Source organism: Orcinus orca, chromosome 8 (assembly GCF_937001465.1).
Source record: "Orcinus orca chromosome 8, mOrcOrc1.1, whole genome shotgun sequence".
NCBI lineage: Eukaryota > Metazoa > Chordata > Mammalia > Artiodactyla > Delphinidae > Orcinus > Orcinus orca.
In genome coordinates, this window is record NC_064566.1 from 24,904,837 (window position 1) to 24,924,947 (window position 20,111).

At 44.4% G+C, this 20,111-nt stretch overlaps 1 protein-coding gene across 1 annotated transcript in view; it reads right to left on the reverse strand.

Moving 5' to 3' along the window:
- The window catches only part of KIAA1549L (KIAA1549 like), a 289,601-nt gene that overhangs the window by 124,753 nt on the left and 144,737 nt on the right, over positions 1-20,111 (reverse strand). The window contains 9 exon segments of the mRNA XM_033410192.2: positions 27-86; positions 1,592-1,754; positions 7,569-7,702; positions 8,529-8,748; positions 11,364-11,479; positions 13,501-13,757; positions 13,759-13,813; positions 13,816-14,109; positions 16,706-17,050. Coding sequence (XP_033266083.1) covers positions 27-86; positions 1,592-1,754; positions 7,569-7,702; positions 8,529-8,748; positions 11,364-11,479; positions 13,501-13,757; positions 13,759-13,813; positions 13,816-14,109; positions 16,706-17,050 — 1,644 coding nt within the window.

Consider the following 20,111-nt stretch of genomic DNA (forward strand, 5'->3'; position numbering starts at 1 on the left):
AAAGGGGAAATGAAAGAAGAGATTACCTGTAATTACCCAGTAGTCTCTGGTTGTTTCTGATATATCAAGGTTGGGGTATTCCAGTGCTAAAACAAACAAGAAACACACCAAATTACTTTCACAGGTTTTATATGTAAATATTGTTCAGAGAAATAGACATAGCTGACAAAATACCAAGCAGCTAAATCCTGCTTTATCATTCTTGGGAATTCCAGGACATACAGACTGAAACTTGCTATTCAGAAAACTAAAATACTCAGTAAAGGGCTTTTGGGTGTCTGCTTTTGGTTTCTCCATCAAAACCTTCTTAAGTGAAACACTTCCATTGTCAAGACCTACAGGTAGAACCTATCTTAACAATAGCTTTCTCTTTAAAAATTATCTAACCATCACAACACTTTTAGGAATAATTATTTCTTGAATGGATTTTTGCAGTGTCAAGGACTAAGTTTTATAGCCAAATGTAACAGTACCATTTCTTTACAGGTGTGGTGACCATCAGAGTTAATACATGTAAAAGGCTTAGCATAGTACCTGGCACATAGTAAGTACTCAATAAATCATAGTTGTGTTATTGTTATTATTCTCAGAATATCAAGATGATGAAAAAAGAAATTCTTCATGTGCTGCCAGGTGACGTAATGCCATCTTTAATGACATCATCTTTTCCATACAATCCAGAAGCATCTTTCCCTAGTATATGGAAAGTCACAAAAGCTTGCCATTAAACAAACATTAAAAAAAACTCTGAGTGTCTACTATGTGCTAATAAGTACATTCACACACATTATCTCACTTAGCTACCATATATAAAAGAAGGAAATAGAAACAATTTTGCTAATACATGTTTAAAAAAATAACTTGCCCAGTGACCTTTAGAAATGTACCAATGATTAAATTTAAGAGCATAGATCTTTACTTCCTTTGGCTACCAAGTAAATGTTTGGGTACAAAATGTAGGCTGCATCGTCTTCAAAGTCTATGACTGCTGAATGGTAATGAGGATTATGTAACTGAAGCATTAGAGGAAGATGAGGCCACAAGCCTACGGGGACTTCATTAAGTGAAGTCACGATGCTGACGGCACATGAGTTGCATCATAATATCTATAGCCCGGGCAAGGGCTGTAGGCCCAGGAACATCTGCTGATGGCAGAAGTGGAGGAAACCATAGCAACCCAGATTGCCACAAGGACAGATGCTATACCAGGCAGTGTTATAAGCTCAGAAGGCAGACTGCTTGGGTTCAAACCCCAGGTTCCACGTCTCGCTAGCTATGTCAGAGTAGGCATCTTGTTAAAACTCTTGGAGTTTCAGTTTTCCCATCTGCAAAATGGGGTTAATTCTGCACCTACCTTATAGGGTAGTTGTGAGGATTAAATGAGATACGAGATAAGTGAAGGCTAAAAGCACCTACAGCTTTTTTCAACATGTAATAAAGTTTTCATCAATTCAATCCCCACTGATCACATATTTCAGTTGTGATATAATGACAAAAGAGGTAGCATGTGGCCTGGCACCATGGAGGTTTGCTAAACAGACAAGGCCCCGGAGAAGATGGCAGAGTCCCTGTAGGACGTGGACATACTCACGTTCGGCGATGGTGAGCGGCGGGTAGGTGAGGTAGAACCCCACCAGCTCAGCGGAGAGCTGGCGGAGGAGGCTGCTGGCCACGGTGCCATTGAGGAAGGAGCTTCGGTTGCCCACCACGTACACCAAGGTGACTGTCTGGGAGGCGTTGGACGTGCTCACCATCTGAATCGACACAGGAGGAAAGGGGAGGGAGACATGCCAAATAAGATGAGGGTCTGTTTCATGGAGGCCGTGGGAGGAGAAGTTTAAGGAGAAGTTGAGGTTAGGAATGAAAGGGAGGTGGGAAGAGAGCAAGGAAGAGATAAGAATAACAGTAGTTGTCACTTACGGATTGCTTGCTTACATGCCAGACATCGTGCTAAGGGCACATGATCTCATTTAATCCTCACCGCAACCCTAGGAGGTGTATCCTGTTATGACTCCCTTTTACAGAGGAGGAAACTGAAGCCCAGAATGATCAAGGGACTTGCCCAAGGTCACACAGCTAATAAGTGACGGAGACAGGATTCCAACCCAGGCAGCCTGACTTCGGGTTTTAACCACTGGTGTGTGTATCTTTTCCAGGGGCTAAATGGTCTCAGGCTACTTTTATGGTTCTGAAAATACACAGTAGAGCATAGGAATGGTAAATTTAAGGAGGACTCAACTGCTCAGACAGAGAAAGCCTGAGTCAAACTTATGGGGGTTTTAAAGTTGAAAGGACAGGGAATGCACACCGTCCATCATCAACCTAGTCATGGACAGCGTGACCGAACCTGATGACAAAAAGAATTCAGAAATAGAAAACAGCTTCTTTAGAGAGAGATTCCATTTCCTTGTGGTCTATTAATTCAATGTAAAACATGTGAATATTACTATGAGATGGTGTGGTTTTCTTCTCGAATCTTGTCTAAGTCAGTTTTTTAGTTATGAGGAAATGAGACTTTTATAGGTCAATGTATACATAGAAATATCCCACAGATGAGCTTTGAAAAACAGATGCGGTAGGAAGGCATTCTGCCTGGTGAGACACTCTTTATGGGCTTCTGTGCTGGCGTCTGCCCCTTCCCCCTCCAGATCCATTTGCCACCCTGCCCTCATTCTGCTCAGTGCCCCCAGAGGCAGACCCCTGTGGACCACATCAATGGGCTCCTTGGCCCCCTGGCTTCAGCTGCAGGGAGCTCAGGAGGATGTGGGAGAGAAGGAGGAGAGTGAGGTCAGAGTTGGTGTCAGGGACCACCGTGGGGTCACAGCTCACGCTGGGCAGCTCTGGCCTCAGGCTTCCCACAACTGCTGGCTCCTCTCACCGCATCAGCCCCAACTGTCACAGCCTTGGCAGCTGAACTGTCCCTGTGGTTTCCCTAGAGCCCGCCCACACTTCTACAAAGTCCTTTTCATTGGACTTTCCTCAAATTATCTTCATTTGAATGTGTCCTCTCTTTCTGCCGGAAACTGATACCCAGTCTGTCCCAGACCTTTGTGTGCTCAGACATAAATATCTCTGCAACGTTCCTTTTAAACCTTACTTTGAAGAAGACCGTCAAGAATAGCTTCTTCATGTTATTTCGAACTTGTTCCCATAAGTGGAAGTTCCTTTTAAATTCTCTAACACAGTAGCGAAAGTCCCATGATTAACGATATACGGAGTCAACTTTTCTGGTCAACTATTACTTCCTTTCCAACAGTATTTCTGGAATGTGGTTTAGCCACAGATATTCATGCCTCTCCCAAGGTACCAAGAAAAAAGGCACTTCTTTCCGAATAATTCAAAAGACCTCACTGCACTGTCACCTAAAAAAATAATAACTAAAATAACTTTGCAACCTTTATCTCTATTCTGAACACTCTATTTTTTTGCTTTTCAACACAACTAAATCTCACTGGATCCCAAAGAGCTTGCAATATGGTACCTCTGTACATACTACACTCGACCAGGTAAGTTATACATTGTTTCAGATGAGAATTTTTTTATTGAGGAGACATCATTGACATACAACATTATATTAGTTTCATACTTTTTTGTGGTAAAATACACATTACATTTTAACCATTTAAGGTGTACAGTTCAGTGGCATTAAGTACATTCGCATTATTGTGCAACTATCACCACCATCCATCTCCAAAACTTTTTCATCATCCCAAACTGAAACTCTGTACCTACTAAATAACGCCCCATTTCTTCCTCTTCCTAGCTCCTAGAAACCACCATTCTATTTTCTCTCTCTATTAATTTGACAAAACTAAATGCTTTTTATAAGTGGAATCATACAGTCGTTGTCCTTTTGTGACTGGCTTCTTTCACTTAGCATGATGTCCTCAAGGTACATTCATGTTGTAGCCTGTGCCAGAATTTCCCTCCTTTTTAAGGATGAATAATATTCCATCGCATGTATATACCACATTGACTTATCCATTCACCCATGGATGGACACTTAGGTTGCTTCCACCTTTTGGTTGTTGTGAATAATGCTGCTATGAACACCGGCGTTCCAATATCTGTTCAAGTCCCTGGTTTAAATTCTATTGGGTACATATCCAGAAATTGAATTGTTGGACCATATGGTAATTCTATGTTTTTTTGAGGGAATGCCATACTGTTTTCCACAGCAGCTGCACCATTTGACACGTCCACCAGCAGTGCACAAGAGTCCCAATTTCTCCTTACCAATGCTTATTATTCTCTATTTTTTTATATAATAGCCATCCTCAATAGGTGTGAGTGGTATTTCATGGTTTTTATTTGCATTTCCCTAATGATTAGTCATGTCGAGCATCATTTCATGTGCTTACTGGCTACCTGTATATCGTCTTTGGAGAAATGTCTATTCAAGTCCTTTGCCCATTTCTTACTTGGGTTGTTTGGTTTTTTTCTTGCTGAGCTGTAGGAGTTCTTTACATATTCTAGATATTAACCCCCTATAGATACATGATTGGCAAATATTTTCTCCCATTCTGTGGGTTGCCTTTTGATTATGTCCTTTGAGCCACAAAAGTTTTTAATTTTGATGACATCTAACTTATTTATTTTTTCCTTTGTTACCTGTGCTTTTGGTGTCATATCAACAAATCACTGCCAAATCCAATGTCATGAAGCTTTTTTCCCCTATTTTCTTCTAAGAGTCCTACAGTTTTAGCTCCTACATTTAGGTCTTTAATCCATTTTGAGTTAACTTTTGTATACAGTGTTAGGTGAGGATCCAACTTCATTCTTTTGCTTGTGGAGATCCAGTTTCCTAGTAGTATTGGTTGAAAAGATTGTCCCTTCCCCCACCAAATGGTCTCATCAAAACTCATTTGACCATACATGTAAGGGTTTATTTCTGGGCTCTCTATTCTGTTCCATTGGTCCATATGTCTGTCTTTATGCCAGTACCATACTGCTTTGATTACCATAGTTTTGCACTAAGTTTTGAAATCAGGAAGTGTGAGACCTCCAACTTTGTTTTCCTCTTTCAAGATTGTTTCGGCTATTTGGGGTCCCTTGATATTTCAGGTGAATTTTAGGATGGATTTTTCTATTTCTGCAAAAAACATCACTGGAATTTTGATAGGGATTGCATAGGGATCATTCTGGGTAGTATTTGACATCATAACAATACTAAGTCTTCCAATTCATGAGCACAGAATGTCTTTCCATTTATTTGTGTTTTCTTTACTGTACTCTTTTTTTTTTCTTATAGCTAAGAAAAGTGTGACCATTCTTGGGGGCTGCTTAACAACAACTTCATAAATAAGAAGAGATCCACAGGCCTGAAACCAAGGTCATATCACTGTTCCTTGATAGTCATGCCTTGTGCCTTGCAGGGGATACTTTCCCATTACCCCTCTACTCTTAGACTCATATGGGTTCTGACCGTATCTCTTACTTCCCATTCACTCATGCCATGATTTATTTAGCTAATTAGACCCACAACGCTGACAGAATGGAAAGCTGTTGTTTTCATTCTTAGTATCCATTCTCCCTTCTTCCTTGTCAGCACCACAATTCTCCTTGGGGAAACACCTCCTCCTCTCCAATCAGTTCATGTGCTTTGGTTGCAGTTGTCCCACTCAGGTTCCAGGAGTGGGCATCTCAGCCAGACTTAGTTGACTGGGATATTTCATATCCTTGACCACAGTTACTGGTCCAGAAATGGGCACGTGATCCAAGAGGGTTCAATGAAAACTAATCCAGGATTTTGACTGGAATGACACAAAAAAGGCACTCTGGATCCATGAGACTGTAAGTAATAAGGATGAGGCAAACCTGGAGGTGCCAGGGGCCTGAGGATGATGCCGCCCAGAGCAAGGCAAGCCAAGAGACGAAGAGAGAACTTCATGAAGAAATCATGTAAGCACCTGGATCCAACTGCTCCTGAAGTAAGGAGCTGTGAACCTTTCGGTTACATGACCCAATCACTTCCTCTTTTTTGCATAAGCCTGTGAGCTTGGATTCTGTTGCTTATAATCAAAAAGTCCTAACTGAGTCTACTATACTCTAGCCCCTAATATCAATGCTATACAAGTAAAAAATAATTAAGTCACTTTTTTGATGAATCTCTGAACAAATTAAATATTTACATGGTCTTATTCCACAAAAGATCCAAGGTGCCCCACAAATTACATTTAATACAATAAAATGGTAATTTATTAATTACAAAACCAGGTCCTGAAAAAACAGATTAAAGACAACCCTGGGGCTTCCCTGGTGGCGCAGTGGTTGAGAGTCCGCCTGCTGATGCAGGGGACGCGGGTTCATGCCCCGGTCCGGGAAGATCCCACATGCCGTGGAGCGGCTGGGCCCGTGAGCCATGGCCGCTGAGCCTACACGTCTGGAGCCTGTGCTCCGCAACGGGAGAGGCCACAACAGTGAGAAGCCCGCGTACCGCAAAAAAAAAAAAAAAGACAACCCTGGGGTGATGATTAACATGTAGCAATCTATGCATGATATAGGAGCCTAGAGGGTTACTAAATCCACACAACAACTTTGGCTCTGGGCTTCCTGCCAGCCAAGGCAAAAAGTGAAAGAGGGTTAATAAAACAATTCACCCAAAGCTGTGGATAGGTTCAAGAGCATCTAAAATCTATTTAGATGCAATTATCTAATTGCCCATTGTAGTCTTTTCCAAGGAATGTTTGTTACTTGCTTTATAAAGTTTCATCTCACGGCCCCTGACTATCATACGACAACACAAGAGAGGATTCTTAAGGCCAAGGGCAGCTTATTTATCTTGGTGTCCCTTCCAGTGCCTGACAAAGAGAAGCTAGTCGATAAGTCTGTGCTTCTTGAATATAATTAGAATATGTTCCTCTGCCAAGCTCCAATAAGACTCATGTACCTGTGAGGATCATAAATGCAAACAGAAAGAAAAAGGAGCTGAGTCACACTCCTTACATAAATCTTATGTCTGTGACATGTTTTTAGATCTTAGTCTAATATGAACCAGATCATAATGAGATACTTCCATATATACTTTGGGTGAATCTAGAAAAGGACGACTGCTCATTCAAATTAAAATGTATGCTTTTCACATCATATTGGCTTTGCTGATAATTCACTTATGCTAAATGTCAATTTTAAAACCACTGAGCCTGCGCGTCCGGAGCCTGTGCTCCGCAGTGGAAGAGGCCACAACAGTGAGAGGCCTGTGTACCACAAAAAAAAATAAAATAAATAATAATAATAATAAATGTATTAGAAAGGCTTAAGGAAGCTTCAAGCCTTCCCAAGAAAGGCTTGGGAAAATAAATATTAAATCCCAAATCACAGCAGGTACACAGTGTCACAGCATCTCCCTTGTCATGACCACCACACCCCAGACATCCTCATCATTGCCAGGCCTGACTCAACTCGGTGGCCCCAAAGTGGCACCTTCTCCTGTTGATATCACATGCCCGAAGTACAAAGTTACATTTACACCAGGCAGCTTTGAAATGCGGGACCAAATCACTTCTTGCCAACATTTGTGTTCCGGTTGGCCTCTGTCAACTACACAGCTGAAGCACCCTCCTCCTTACCTGAATCGTCAGGTTGCTTTTAGTATTCAGAACTTTCCTCTGGGCGTCCTGGAAGGCCCTCTGTAGCCTGTGTTCCATCGTCTGAGCAAACTTGCAGGACCGTATGTTGTCCGACTGGCTCACAAACTGTAGCACTAGAATGAGAGTAATAAATCAGTGCTCACCAAAGCTCTGTATCTTAGTTCCTTGAACTTAATAGCAGTCATGATATAAAACGGCATGATTTTACATCAGAGAAATCAGGCAAATAAGGACAGTTGCAATTTTGGAAGTGGCTCCTAAAATGATTTATAACATAAAAGAATTAAAAGCAGGATCTAACCTGAGATTCCCTCCAATGCAAAGGATTTTGTGATTTCATTTGATTGGCATATGGAGACATCTGCTCCAAGACAACAAAATGGCTTAAGAGTGATCATGTCTTCTATTTCTTTGCAGGGGAAAAAAACAATCAATTGGCCTGCATGACTAAGTTGTTTGAGTCTTTCAATTTCAATGGTTCCTCTACTCTTGTGGTTTACAAACCACAGATCAGAGTTACCAGGGAGTTTGAAAGAAAGATTCCAAGGCCTAAGTTCAGAGATTCTGATTCAGGGGCATCTGGAACATGTTGCTGCAAAGCACAGATTTTATGGACGCTCAACTCTCCTCAGTAACCACTGCTAATACAGGAAAAAAAAAATACAGTATATGATGCTCACAAGTACGATATACTCATAATTATATAAATTGGGAAAAAAGATTCCTGTGAAGGAATATTTCTAATGAGTCCAGGTTGGAAAAGTTTAGGCTGCTGTGCAGGGAACTTGGACATTTGATTAGCAAGGCCCTTGGAGGAAGGTACACAATGACTCTAAGAAATAACAGAGCAGCCAGTGATGGAGTTTTCAAACAGGTGTCCTCTTGGTACCACCGCGGATCCCAGAACGGATAGGAATCCTTTCCTTCTGAGTTACTTGCCTGTTTTCAGCTGCAAGTAGCCTGCAGGCTGGGGAGTCCACGGGGAGGCAAGTACTGCCACAGACTGCAAGGCTGGGATGTGTTGCTTCAGATCTGCAGTGACATTGCTGATCCCATAAACGCCCAGCGTTTCAATCACTGCAGCAGGCAAGTAGACCAGCCTCCCTTTGGTAGCATAATAACCAACAGTGACGTTGTGAGAATGTTCCAGCATGTCCACCTACAAAACAAATGGACCCACAGAACTCAGTGTTCATTTCCATGGTACTTTAAGTTCTTCTTGGTGTTTCTTAGAACCACAACTGTTACTCAGCATGGCTAAGTAATAGGACACTCCCATTTGCCAAATATTCTAACAATCCCATAAGCCTATGGGGATTGTCAAGTCTCAAAATACAAGAATACAACAAAATATAGTTTATATTGAACCTACGGATATAGGATTCAATCTATATTTAATTTAATTCTGGAATAGAATTAAATGTGTGGGTTTTTTTTTTATTATTATTCTTTAAGTGCCTCAGTATAATCCTGTGAGCATCGATTAGCACCCAAGAAGGCAGGCAGAAGACGGCAGGCAAAAGAGATTTCCAGGGAATGGAATGCTGGGAAAAACAGCTGTATCCTATTTCTCATCATTTATAAACATTAAAAGGCAGAAGTGATAGATTAAGTGGAGGCCCTTCAGGACAGGGGTCAGGTAGTAAATGAGGTGAATTCCTTTCTTTAGAAGCTGAGAGAAGAACTGTTCAGACTTCACTCCATTCTTAGCTTGTGACTGGTTCAAGACCAAGGCAGGGATGGGCCATGGAGAGTTTCTCTTACAGCTGAGTCCTAAGGGATATTGATGATCTGAGCTCATTCTGACCCAACTGGAAGATTCTGAGACTTTCGATTTTATTCTTACTTTGTTTTGTTTTCTTAGTGTTTTATATCAGCAGTTCAGGGTGTTTTTAACACCTGCTTTCCTCCCCCTTATTCTTGCATCTCCATTAGGAGTGTCATGTGTATTTGCCAAAGAAACCAAGACAATTGATTTTGCAGCAGGCTGGGTATGCCTTTGCTTCCTCCACACTGTGTGCTCCCCAGCACGTTGTTACCTAAAGGCAGTGTTCAAGGTGACTTTAGGTGACTTTCTGGATGGAACATGGACTCAGCACCAAATGCCACCAAGTCACCCAGCAAGAAAGTTACTCCCATTCCAACCCTTCCAATTACCTCAAGGAGCAGGTCTCAGTTTGAGGATAATTGACTTTTAACACCTCTCTAATCCTTGCTAACCATATTTTTAAACAAACAAAGGAACACCAGGCCCAGCCTTAATGCCTTCTGTAAGCAACAATGTCTAGCTTGAATTTAACAGACTGTTTCCATTATTTTCATTTTTATTTTTATCTTTTAAAAGTTTTGGCCACACCGCTCGGCTTGCAATATCTCAGTTCCCTGACCAGGGATTGAACCTGGGCCATGGAAGTGAAGGTGCAAATCCTAACCACTAGACCACCAGGGAACTCCCTATTCTCCTTTTTATGATTACCTTTTATTTGTGGCAAATGATCCTGATTGCCATTTATGGTGGTAATATCAAACATCCTTTCAACAGAAACGTGTTTAAGTGTTTTTTTTTTTAATTTTTTGGAGTATAGTCAATTTAAAATGTTGTGTTAGTTTCAGGTGTACAGCAAAGTGAATCAATTATACATATACATATACCCACTCTTTTTAAATTCTTTCCCATATAGGTCACTACAGAGTATTGAGAAGAGTTCCCTGTGCTAGACAACAGGTCCTTATTAGTTATCTATTTTATATACAGTAGTGTGTGTATGTCAATCCCAATCTTAAGTGTTTTTTAAATAAAAGCTGATTTTAAAAAAAACTAACATGTACTAATTGTCACAGCGGTCTGTGATGATATGCAAAAAAGGCAAAAGCTGTGAGAAAATTTGCAAACAACCAAAGTTTAGTGAAAACTGTCTCAGGTAACCACATGGAAGCATTCACATTTTCAAATAAAGTTTCTGGTGCAGAAACCACAGATGCCTCTCGTGGAGAGCATTTCTTTTTTTTTTTTTTCAGAATTACATAAAAGAGATTAACCATGACCAATAAACTGTGTACCCAATCTCCTTCCTAGTCCTTCATGTGGTGGTGGGGCAGGACCCCTAATCTGAATGCAGCTGGGGCACAAAGCATCAAAGGAGGAAGCGAGAGCAATATTTTTTAGTGATGTAAAGGGTTGTCCACTGACTGCCAATCACACTTACTGCTTGAAAACTTGGAATCAAACCAAAAGGGTGTAAAGCAAGGCTTCCATCACTTAGACATGCCATCAAAATCAGCTAGTGGCTGTTAAATAGTTCTTGGCATTAAAGTGTTTAGAGAAAAAAAATGCTTACTTCCCTATCTGCTGCTGGCAATTCAAGCAAAGGTGGACTCAGTTTACAAGTCAGAGTAATTTTTAAATGTCCAGAAATAAATCACTAATTGTTCACAATGGTGAGGAAGATAAAGGAAAAACACAATGGATGATTTCTGCAAAATTACACTGACACAATTAAATACTTTCCCCAAACAACAGGATAATGGGACAATTTAAAACAGAACCTCCAGGCTTAAAAAAAAAAAAAAACTAGACATAAGGCAATTATCCTCAATTTTCCATCTCAGAATTTGACCTTCTCCAGCTACCATGCATTAGCTATTTGCCCAAATGATGAAAGATCCTACTTCTGTTGTGGCTATGGTACCCAGGTAGGAGGAAAACAATCTAAACAGACTCTGGACCCAAGAGGAAGAGATAGATGAGCCTGGTTACAAAAGCAGGGGGCTTACATGAGCCAAGACGTCATTCTGGTGAAATGCCTTCCGCAATGCCTGTGTGAGCCCTCTGGCTACATTAAACTTCAAGGCTTCACTGATCTGCACCCTCCTTTGGGTCAGAAAGAGAACTGTGGGGCGAAACAGAAGCATGCAATCAGCATAAGGCAGCAGACCTCCTAATTAATGAGCCCTCCTCTCCTCCCCAGCTACCCACCACCTCCTACAGGCTCTGAGCAAAGCTAGTGGGCACAGGTCCAACCAATGGGGCAGCAGCTCCGTTGGTCCCGCTCAAGTCCTAAGGAGAGAAGGCCCCAGCCATTCGTGTGGCCCTAGTGGAGAGAGAGCTAGCATGCTGGTGGTACTTCACTTCTGACCAACGCTGCCTCTGACCCTGAAAGCCAGGCTAAGCCTTGCCTGCCCCTGACCGGTCTGCATGCAAGGAAATTCCTGGAACAGCATCCCTGAGAACCTCCTTAACTGCAGGCCCAGCATCCTAAAACAGCCTAAATCAACCCTGCATCGGGAGGTGCAGTCCTCACCCCACAAGCAGGACAGAGACAGGATTGCAGACCTGGCATGGAGAAGAGGCATTTGTGATTGAACATGACAGGTGCTAGGTGAATGGAAGCCTAGGATGTGGTTGGAGGCCCTTGGAGGAGGATCCAGCTCTGACTTGGGCAAGCGGGTGGGGATCAGGGAACGTTTCCGGGAGGAACTGTCGCTTCCACTGAGTCTTGGAGGATGATGGGCGTGAACCAGGCCCAGGCCGGAGGGACTGCCCCCTGCCACTCCCAGCAGAGGGAAGACCAAGTGCAAAGGCACAGGGGAGAGAAGTGAATATTTCAGCCTACAATATCAGGCTCGGTCCTGGGGCAGCGGGCAATGAAGGGTTTAAAGCAAAGGCATGTATTTTAGGAGGCTCTCTGGATTCCAGACTGGAGAACAGATTGGAGGGTGGGGGAAGTCTGCAGGCAGAGAGAGAAATCTGGCTGTGGTTTCAGAAATTTAGGTGAGCGATGGTGACGGTGTGAACCTGGGAAGCGGCAGTGAGGGTGGAGGGAAGAGGTATTTAGGAGGTAGAACTGGAAGGAACCGGTCATTGACTGGGGGTGGCTGGGGTGAAGGGAGGTTGTGAAGAAGAGGGAGGGGAGAATGTTCCAGATTTCTGCACCTAGGTGGCTGGGATGTGGAAAACCAGATGGTATAACTGCTTGAGAAACTGAAAAAGATACTGTGCTTTCTGCTCTGCCTAGTTTCACAATTTCCCATTTTAGAATAAGACACGTCTCAAGAGATAATTTCATTTAATTCTTTGCGGGGTGAAGAGGAAGGCGGGACATGAGCATTCAACACTGGCATGTTCTTTCAAATAACGTGTCTAATGCTTTTTATAGCAGACATTGCCACACTATTAAAAGCATCCTGTGCCTTCCTGGCCCGTCTGCTGCAACTCAGAGGCGGGGGCTAAAAAAGACAGCATCTACGCGACTTTTTCAAGAAGGTCTCCTTTTTAACATCAGAAGAAATCTTGGGCGCCAACATAATGTACGGTAGCTGTACTGTTAGTATCTGCTGGTTGAGAAAATACATGACAGAAAGCCTTTCTGAGTTCTGTAGCCCTTCCCAAGATTCTGCATTTTACTGATCACATCATTCACGCGTGTGAGACATCACCGAGGTCTCTACACGCAAACTTTGGTGTACATTTGTTGTCTCAGACTCGCTGGCAGAACTGGTTTCCCAGGAGCCTCTGATATCAGGATGGATCCCAGGACTAGAATCCATGTCACATGATGCTCCTCTCCTCTGTCACTCGATAAAGATCAGGGCTTCTCAACCTCGGCATTACCGATGTCTTGGGTTGGATCGTTCTTTGTCGCCTGACTGTCCCATGCACTGCAGGATGTTTAGCAGCATCCCCGGTCTATAACTCACTAGATGCCCGTAACACCCTCCCTACCCTCCAAGTTGTAGACACCCAAAAACATCTCCAGACATGGCCAAATGTCCCCTGGTGGCTGGGCAGGCGGGCAAAATCGCCCCCTGGTTGAGAACCACTGATCTCAAAGAAATCTAATAATTCCGCTACACCTCTGAGGCCACGATGCACTTGCTGCTTTCAAGTCAAATCAGGACAGTGGACTCTTACCTGTCTTCACCAGGAGCTTACTGGACATCTGACACTCCAGGTTGGATGCCATTTTGCCAGTTGTGACCATGGCCATGGACACAGAGGGAAGAGCGATGTCTGTGTTTTCTGCTGACAAAGGCGGCAACCGGGTGGCCCTTACTGGTGCAGTGATGGACGTCAAGGCTGCCGTGATTGTCAGCGGGCGTGCGGTGGACACCTTGGGCATGTCTGGGTTGGTGGGGTTCAGGAAGCCCGTGTACATGGCTTGTGGTTTCCTGGGGAGGTGTGTTGTGGACAACAGGCCAGAGGCAGTGCCCGTGTTCCCTTGCATGGCCATGGGAGTGCTCACGGTGTGTGCTGTTCTTGCAAACATGTAGGTCGGCGTGAACGAGAAGGCTGGATGGGCTGCCCCTGGTGTCATCTTTGGGCCAGATGCTGCGTTGCTTGTGACGTTTTTAGCTACAGCAGTGGTCCAGCTGCTCTTGACTAATCCCGAGGCCACAGCCGAAGGGCTGCTGCCGGCGCCCTTAGCAACCAGGGCTGCAGACAGCACCAGTGGACTTGGTTTCCGAAGAAACAACATGGTTGCTGTTGTTGGTTCTGCCTTGGGCGACACCGAGGAGTCCACTGCAAAGAGAGAAAAGCGAAGTTTGTCATTGGTCCGGAATGCACACACCACTGTGGGAATGAATGGATGTAACTTATGGATTTGCTGGGGTGAAAAGTCTCTGAGCACTGGAATTTAGGCAAAACAGCTTTAAGTTCGTTAAGTCGATTAACCATAATGAGAATGCCACTTAGAGCAAAGCTATGGTTGGAAATAAGGACACTTAAATTCTGAATACTTTCCAAAAAATCAAGTCGGCAGAAGATCAGGGGCCTGACTATCTGGACTGCTAACTCATTCACCATCCTGGAATCAGGTATATCTGCTCCTTCTGAGCAAAGCTGTGTATCTCTGTTGAGCTTGAAGATGCTTTGGCCCCAGAAGCAGTCACACCTATTTTGGGGGAGGGGGTACCAGGAAACAAACTACCTGCATTAGTGGCTGCACCTGTCCACTTCTCGGGGCGCTGAGAAGCCGGCAGTGCTTTGGATGGGGTCCTGAATAAGGCACTGGTTGATAGAGGAGGAGATTCAGCAGTAGAGTGATATCTCGGGATACTCTGGAATGGTGGGGAAGCATTTATCACTGGAGGTGGATAGATGTTGCCGGAAATTTGGAAACTTGTATCCGTTCCATCTGAAAGCATTTCCCATAAGCTAGCTGTGGAAGTTAGACTTGGAGAGGTCAGCACAGGAGAGTGTGTTGGATGGGCAGGCAGCCGTAGATGGGGATGAGACACAGAAGGTTGACTTATGGATGGGTCATCTTCAACCTCAGCTGTTTGAAAGTCTCTGGAATAGTTGTTAGTGTTTATAGACAAGAAGTCTGTATGGTTTCCAACCATGGTAACGTCTGACTGTTGGACGAGCTGGTTACTGCTTGTACCAGAGACTGGATCCTGAACGCTAAAGCCTTCTGCAGTCGCTAAATGCCCAACATTATCTTTGAAATCCCGAGATTTTATTGTACTGGCAGCAGAATTTAAACCACCGGGAGGAGCAGTTGAAGCTGAGTGAGTTTCCCAACTTGTGGAGTTAATTGTGTGCCCGTTCACATCATAATTTGTTTGCTGCAGCAAGCCAGATATCATTGGTTCTGTTGAACGGGATCCAGTTTCTGCTGCAAGAGAATGCCAGAAAACATCTGTGATTGCTGGCTTCTTCATGTCTCCCATTGTTGAGAAATCATAGACCTCACTGGAGGAGGGAAATGCTGTCACCTGTTTGGAAGCTGAAACTGGCAACTCAGAATGGTCCGTCACAACTGTGTAAGTATCTGGCTTGGTGTTGGAAGAGCTATGAGATGGGGAAACAGTCTGGGTGGCTCGTGCGAAGGGGATGGAAGATGGAGATAATTCTGAAGGAAGGAGGTTTGTTCTTGGTGGTGTAATGTCTGAAGAAATCCGATCAGTGCTAAAATCAGAGGTGACTCCACTTACAGTGTGAAGACTTGGCCTCTCTTTACTTGAAACGGTCTGGAGAGCAACTGTCAAATTTGCCTTTTTGTTTTTCTTTAAAACAGCTGTTCCGCTACCTTCTTTCTGCAGGGGAAATGTCCAAGTCGTGGAAGGAAGATTAGGAAATGTGCTTGAGAGGAGCAGGTCTGCAGCTGCAGTCGGAGAGGGTCCATAATTGCCTGCTTCTTGAGGAGTTGGCACTGGGGGCATGGCGGATGGAAAGGCATGATTCCCTGCCAGCTGGAGGAAAGAAGGCATGGAGGGGAAGTCCGCCACTGCGCCATTTGATGGGGATGTGAGAACCTCCCCAGAAAGGATTTCTTGCCCTCGGCTGGCTGGGGTGAGAGGCAGAGAAGGCACCAAAGGGGAGGATGTGTGTTCTGCTGAAAGGGTGGGCCCTCTGGAATTCTCTGGAGCTGCTGACAAGTGCAGGGGGTGAGCGGAGTCCTTTGCAGTAGCAGGGGCTGCCTTTCGGCTGATCAGTCCCACTGCCACCGATTCTGCAGCCTGGACAGCTGAAGACACAGCCTCATGGGTCACGGTGCTCTTAAAGGCTGGCAGAGACACCCCATTACGTGCTCTTTCAGCCACCTCAGCTTCAATTGGCTGGGTGGATGCAGGACTTGGCGCCCCTTCCAACACCGATGATGAGGGTGTTCCACCTGGAAGCTGAAGAAGACTTCCGGGAGCTAGGGGAGGGAGAGACGGATGGGCCAGGTCGGCCACGGAGCTCGGAAACTCAGGTGTGTGAGAGACTGCTGAGTCAGGACCCTCTGCTGGGCTTGAGGATCCAGGAAAACCTAGACGAGGGACGCCTATTAAATCCTGTGCATTTCTGGATGGAGTGTGGTTCACTTCCTCAGCAAATGGGTTTAGGGGATTAGCTATGCTCTGCCTTGAGGATGAGTCAGTTGGAGCTGTTTGGGGGAATAAAAGCACTTTGATGGGTTGCTCTGCTGGCTTAGAAAAGATGATGGAATGAGGTGAGGCAGGAGCCAATGAAGAAGGTGAAGATGAGGGGAGAGCGTCTGCCCTCAGGGAATGTAGTTCTGCCATGGAAGGAGTCCCTACCCACGGTGGCCGGGATGGGAGGCCAGCACGGGAGGACGCCACTGGTGGGAGAGGGGACAGTGTGGGAAGCATGCTGGTGTGAGGCAAACCTGACACGGCGGCTGCTTCTTTTCCCCCTGGAGGTCTTGGTTGGACCAGGGCCTCCGTAGAATCCTTGGAAGGCTCGAGGGAGGTGCTATGTCCACTGCCTTGGTAAGGGGAAGGAGAGAAGTCCCTGTGGGCCCGAGCTTGGCGCTGTGTCTTGGGTGGAGGCGTCTGGGCAGACTGCGGCCAGCTCGTGTTGTCAGGGGACCGTCCCGGCACAGGCTTCATTCTGTCCACCGCTGAGGAAGACTGGACTTCGGACAAAGGCCATGTTGGTGAAATCGGTAACAATTTCCCATGAGGAAATGACACCGGGGTTGGGGTGACAGTGATCTGTAGATTGTCCCTTCCTGTGAAACAAAGGATCAAGCAGTCAGGCATCGGCTCACCATAGGTCCTGGAGAGAAGGGTAGGCCAGACAGGCACCGCTGGGACCTCACAGAGCTTCCACCGCATCACAGAAGACTCATTAAACACATTCAAATGATAACTTAGGTAATTACAAATACATAGATGCTGCAGCTAACCTACAGGGCAGGGTTGGTGAGAACTGGTCTCTGATGAAGTGACGTTTAAGCAAAGATGTGGAAGATACTTGTGTATTTTAAATCTCTTTTCTGTTCCACCTACAAGGGTTGGACTGTGAAACTCACAACCTGGAAAATCAAAGATGAACATGGCTCCCTGCCATGGCCACGGACACCAAAATAAATCCCATCCAATAATCCAAAATGCAAAGGGAAAGGACTGTCTATCTGAATGCAAATCTTTTTTATTTCAGACCCTAGGGCATCTCAAGCACAATAACTGAGGTTGCCTGTGTTTGGGAACATGGCACCAAGGAGACATATTTATTTTGTTGGATGTAAAAGGATTCCTGATGCTATCGTTCACACCATGTCAAATAGCAAAGGGGATTTCTTTCAAATTAGGCTATTTCTGTGAGAAACACTATTCACATCCCATCTAGGACCAGAGACACCTCTCATGAGGCCTGGTGTCATTCCCAGCACCTGCAGAGAAACCAGAACTGTCAGCACTAATGAGCAAAACTGCAGGCAGAAAGGCGAGGAGATGGGGCCAAATGGTGACTCCGCAGGAAAGGAGGCAAGGAAATAACTGATCAGAAAGCCGGGAATTCCATGCTTGGGAAGAGAAACGACATCCTGCTTGAGGATTCTCTGATCCCCCTTTCCACAGTGGTCCCGATGGTGTTGATGACCCCCCAGAGGTGGCTAAGTGCCCTTAAATGGTATTTTAAATTAAAAATAACAAAGAAAAGGTACTCCTAGAGTTCTCTATGTCATTGGCCAAAAAAACGTTAGAACCACCTGATAGAAGCAGACATACCAAGAGCGGAAGTCAGAAGACCTGGGTTCGCACGCACCCTCTAGCCCCCCGCGGCTGTGTGTGCACCTGCGGATTGCTGTGGCAGGAGTGAGGGCAACAAGCACACTCTAACTGCCCCACTGGCTGGCTGGGAGGAACAGAGGAAATCAAGGAGGTGGAAGGAAGGGCTCCCCAAGCAGAAAAGCACCAAACAAATGCTTAAAAAAAAAAAATCACTAAACAAGTGAGCGGTTATTACAGGCTCTAAGTCCCTGTGTTTTCTGTTTATTTGTTTCACAAAAGAGGACGCTATGGTCCAGAGTGGAGACATCATTGCCAGAAGCCACATAACCCATCAGGGACAGAAGCAGGTCCAGATGCGAGGTTTCCTCACTCCCATTGCAGCGTCTTCTTCCCAACTGCTTCTCCCAAACCAGTTCTAGCCTTCACTCCACCCCCGTTGTATCCGCCACCAGAAAACCCAACAGCTAAAGCTGAAGCTTTCATGTATTTGAGCCCTTAGAATATGAAATACACTCTGAGTCACAAAAGCCTAACCGTGATGATGTTCTGAAATATTGTTTTCGGTTTCATTTTTTAAGATGGAAAAAGCAAGGACAAACGATGTCTTTTACTCTGAATTAATACCAAAAAAATTAACTTTCCTTTCTGATTTTTTGTTTTCTTGTTTCAAAAATTCCCCATTCTTGGGATTTACAGATACCCAAGGAATTAGCCGTAAGTCATTTTTAGAACACATCAGGATATAAGCCAATACTACAGCAGTTGACGGCCTTGTTCATTTAATTTTGCAAGTGAGAACCAACCCCTTCTCCTGGGCAAGCCATCTTCATAAGCCAGGCTCAGCCTCTTTGTCTCCTTGTCGCCAGATCAGAATCACTACAGCCCTCACCTGCAGGACCCAAAGCTTCCTCCTGCCTCTGTTAGCAAAAGTGCACCTTTCACAGGAAAAGTGCCAAATGTATATACAGCTATAGGACAAAAAAGTCTACACAGCCTTTCATTAAAATATCTGCACTCCCTGGGAACTGCTTCATGGTTTGCAATGAAAATTGTGTTTCTGTTACCAAACTCAGCCTAAGGAAGTATCCATGCTCCCTTGATTGCAATTTTATATGGAAGGCTGATACTACTGTCACGCCTCAGTCCTTCTTGTTCACAATGCTTATCTCCTAGATAGACTCAGCTTCACACTTGCCATGCAGTCTTGTCTGGTTATGTATATAGGCGGTACTTACATGAGTGAATATAACATCCATCTAATGTAGTTTGTGCATTTTGGCATTTTCCATTAACACTTTAGAATCCATTTTTATTACTGGCATGTCAGATGGAATCTATGTAGAATTTCTTCTTTTGTACTCTCATTGAAATAGAGTCAACCATGGGTTCAACTCATGGATTCAAGAGTCATGCCAAATTAAACTGTTTTCAAGTAAGTACCCTTCTAAGTCAAAAAGGATGTGACAGGCAAAGCAGTTTTTGCTTTCAGAAATATTTTTTACAAACTCTTTCATAAAAATCTTACAAACACGAAGGGGAAGTGGGTGTTGGATGATTAATACAAGGGGGATTGTAACTGACTGAATGGGCACAGCCAAAGGAGGCTGAAGTAAAGAAATAGTCTCCAGTGGACTTGCCTCTGCTAAACCTTGTTGTTTCTAGACTAGAATCCAGTGTTTCCCAAGCTATCCCTTACAAAACACAGTGTCCCAAGATGCCTCATGAGGAAAAGTTTCAACAAGCTAACAATTTTGAGAAGTGTTGTACACTACACTCACACCTAACAGTCACTAATGTTATTCACCATATATTTCTGGTTCTCCACCTTCAGAGCATATAATAGGACTGCACTTTCTGGATACCTCTATGGTTGGGTGGGGCCATGTGACTAGTTCTGGTCAATGAGTTGTGAGCAGAAGTGACAAGTGTCACTTCTGGTCTAGAACATTCATAATCAATGCTGGAGCAAGACTCTCCAGAACTTGCTTCCTCTGAAGACATAAAAAAACAAAAACCCTAGCAATATTATATCTCAGTAAGCTGTTATGAAGAAGGATG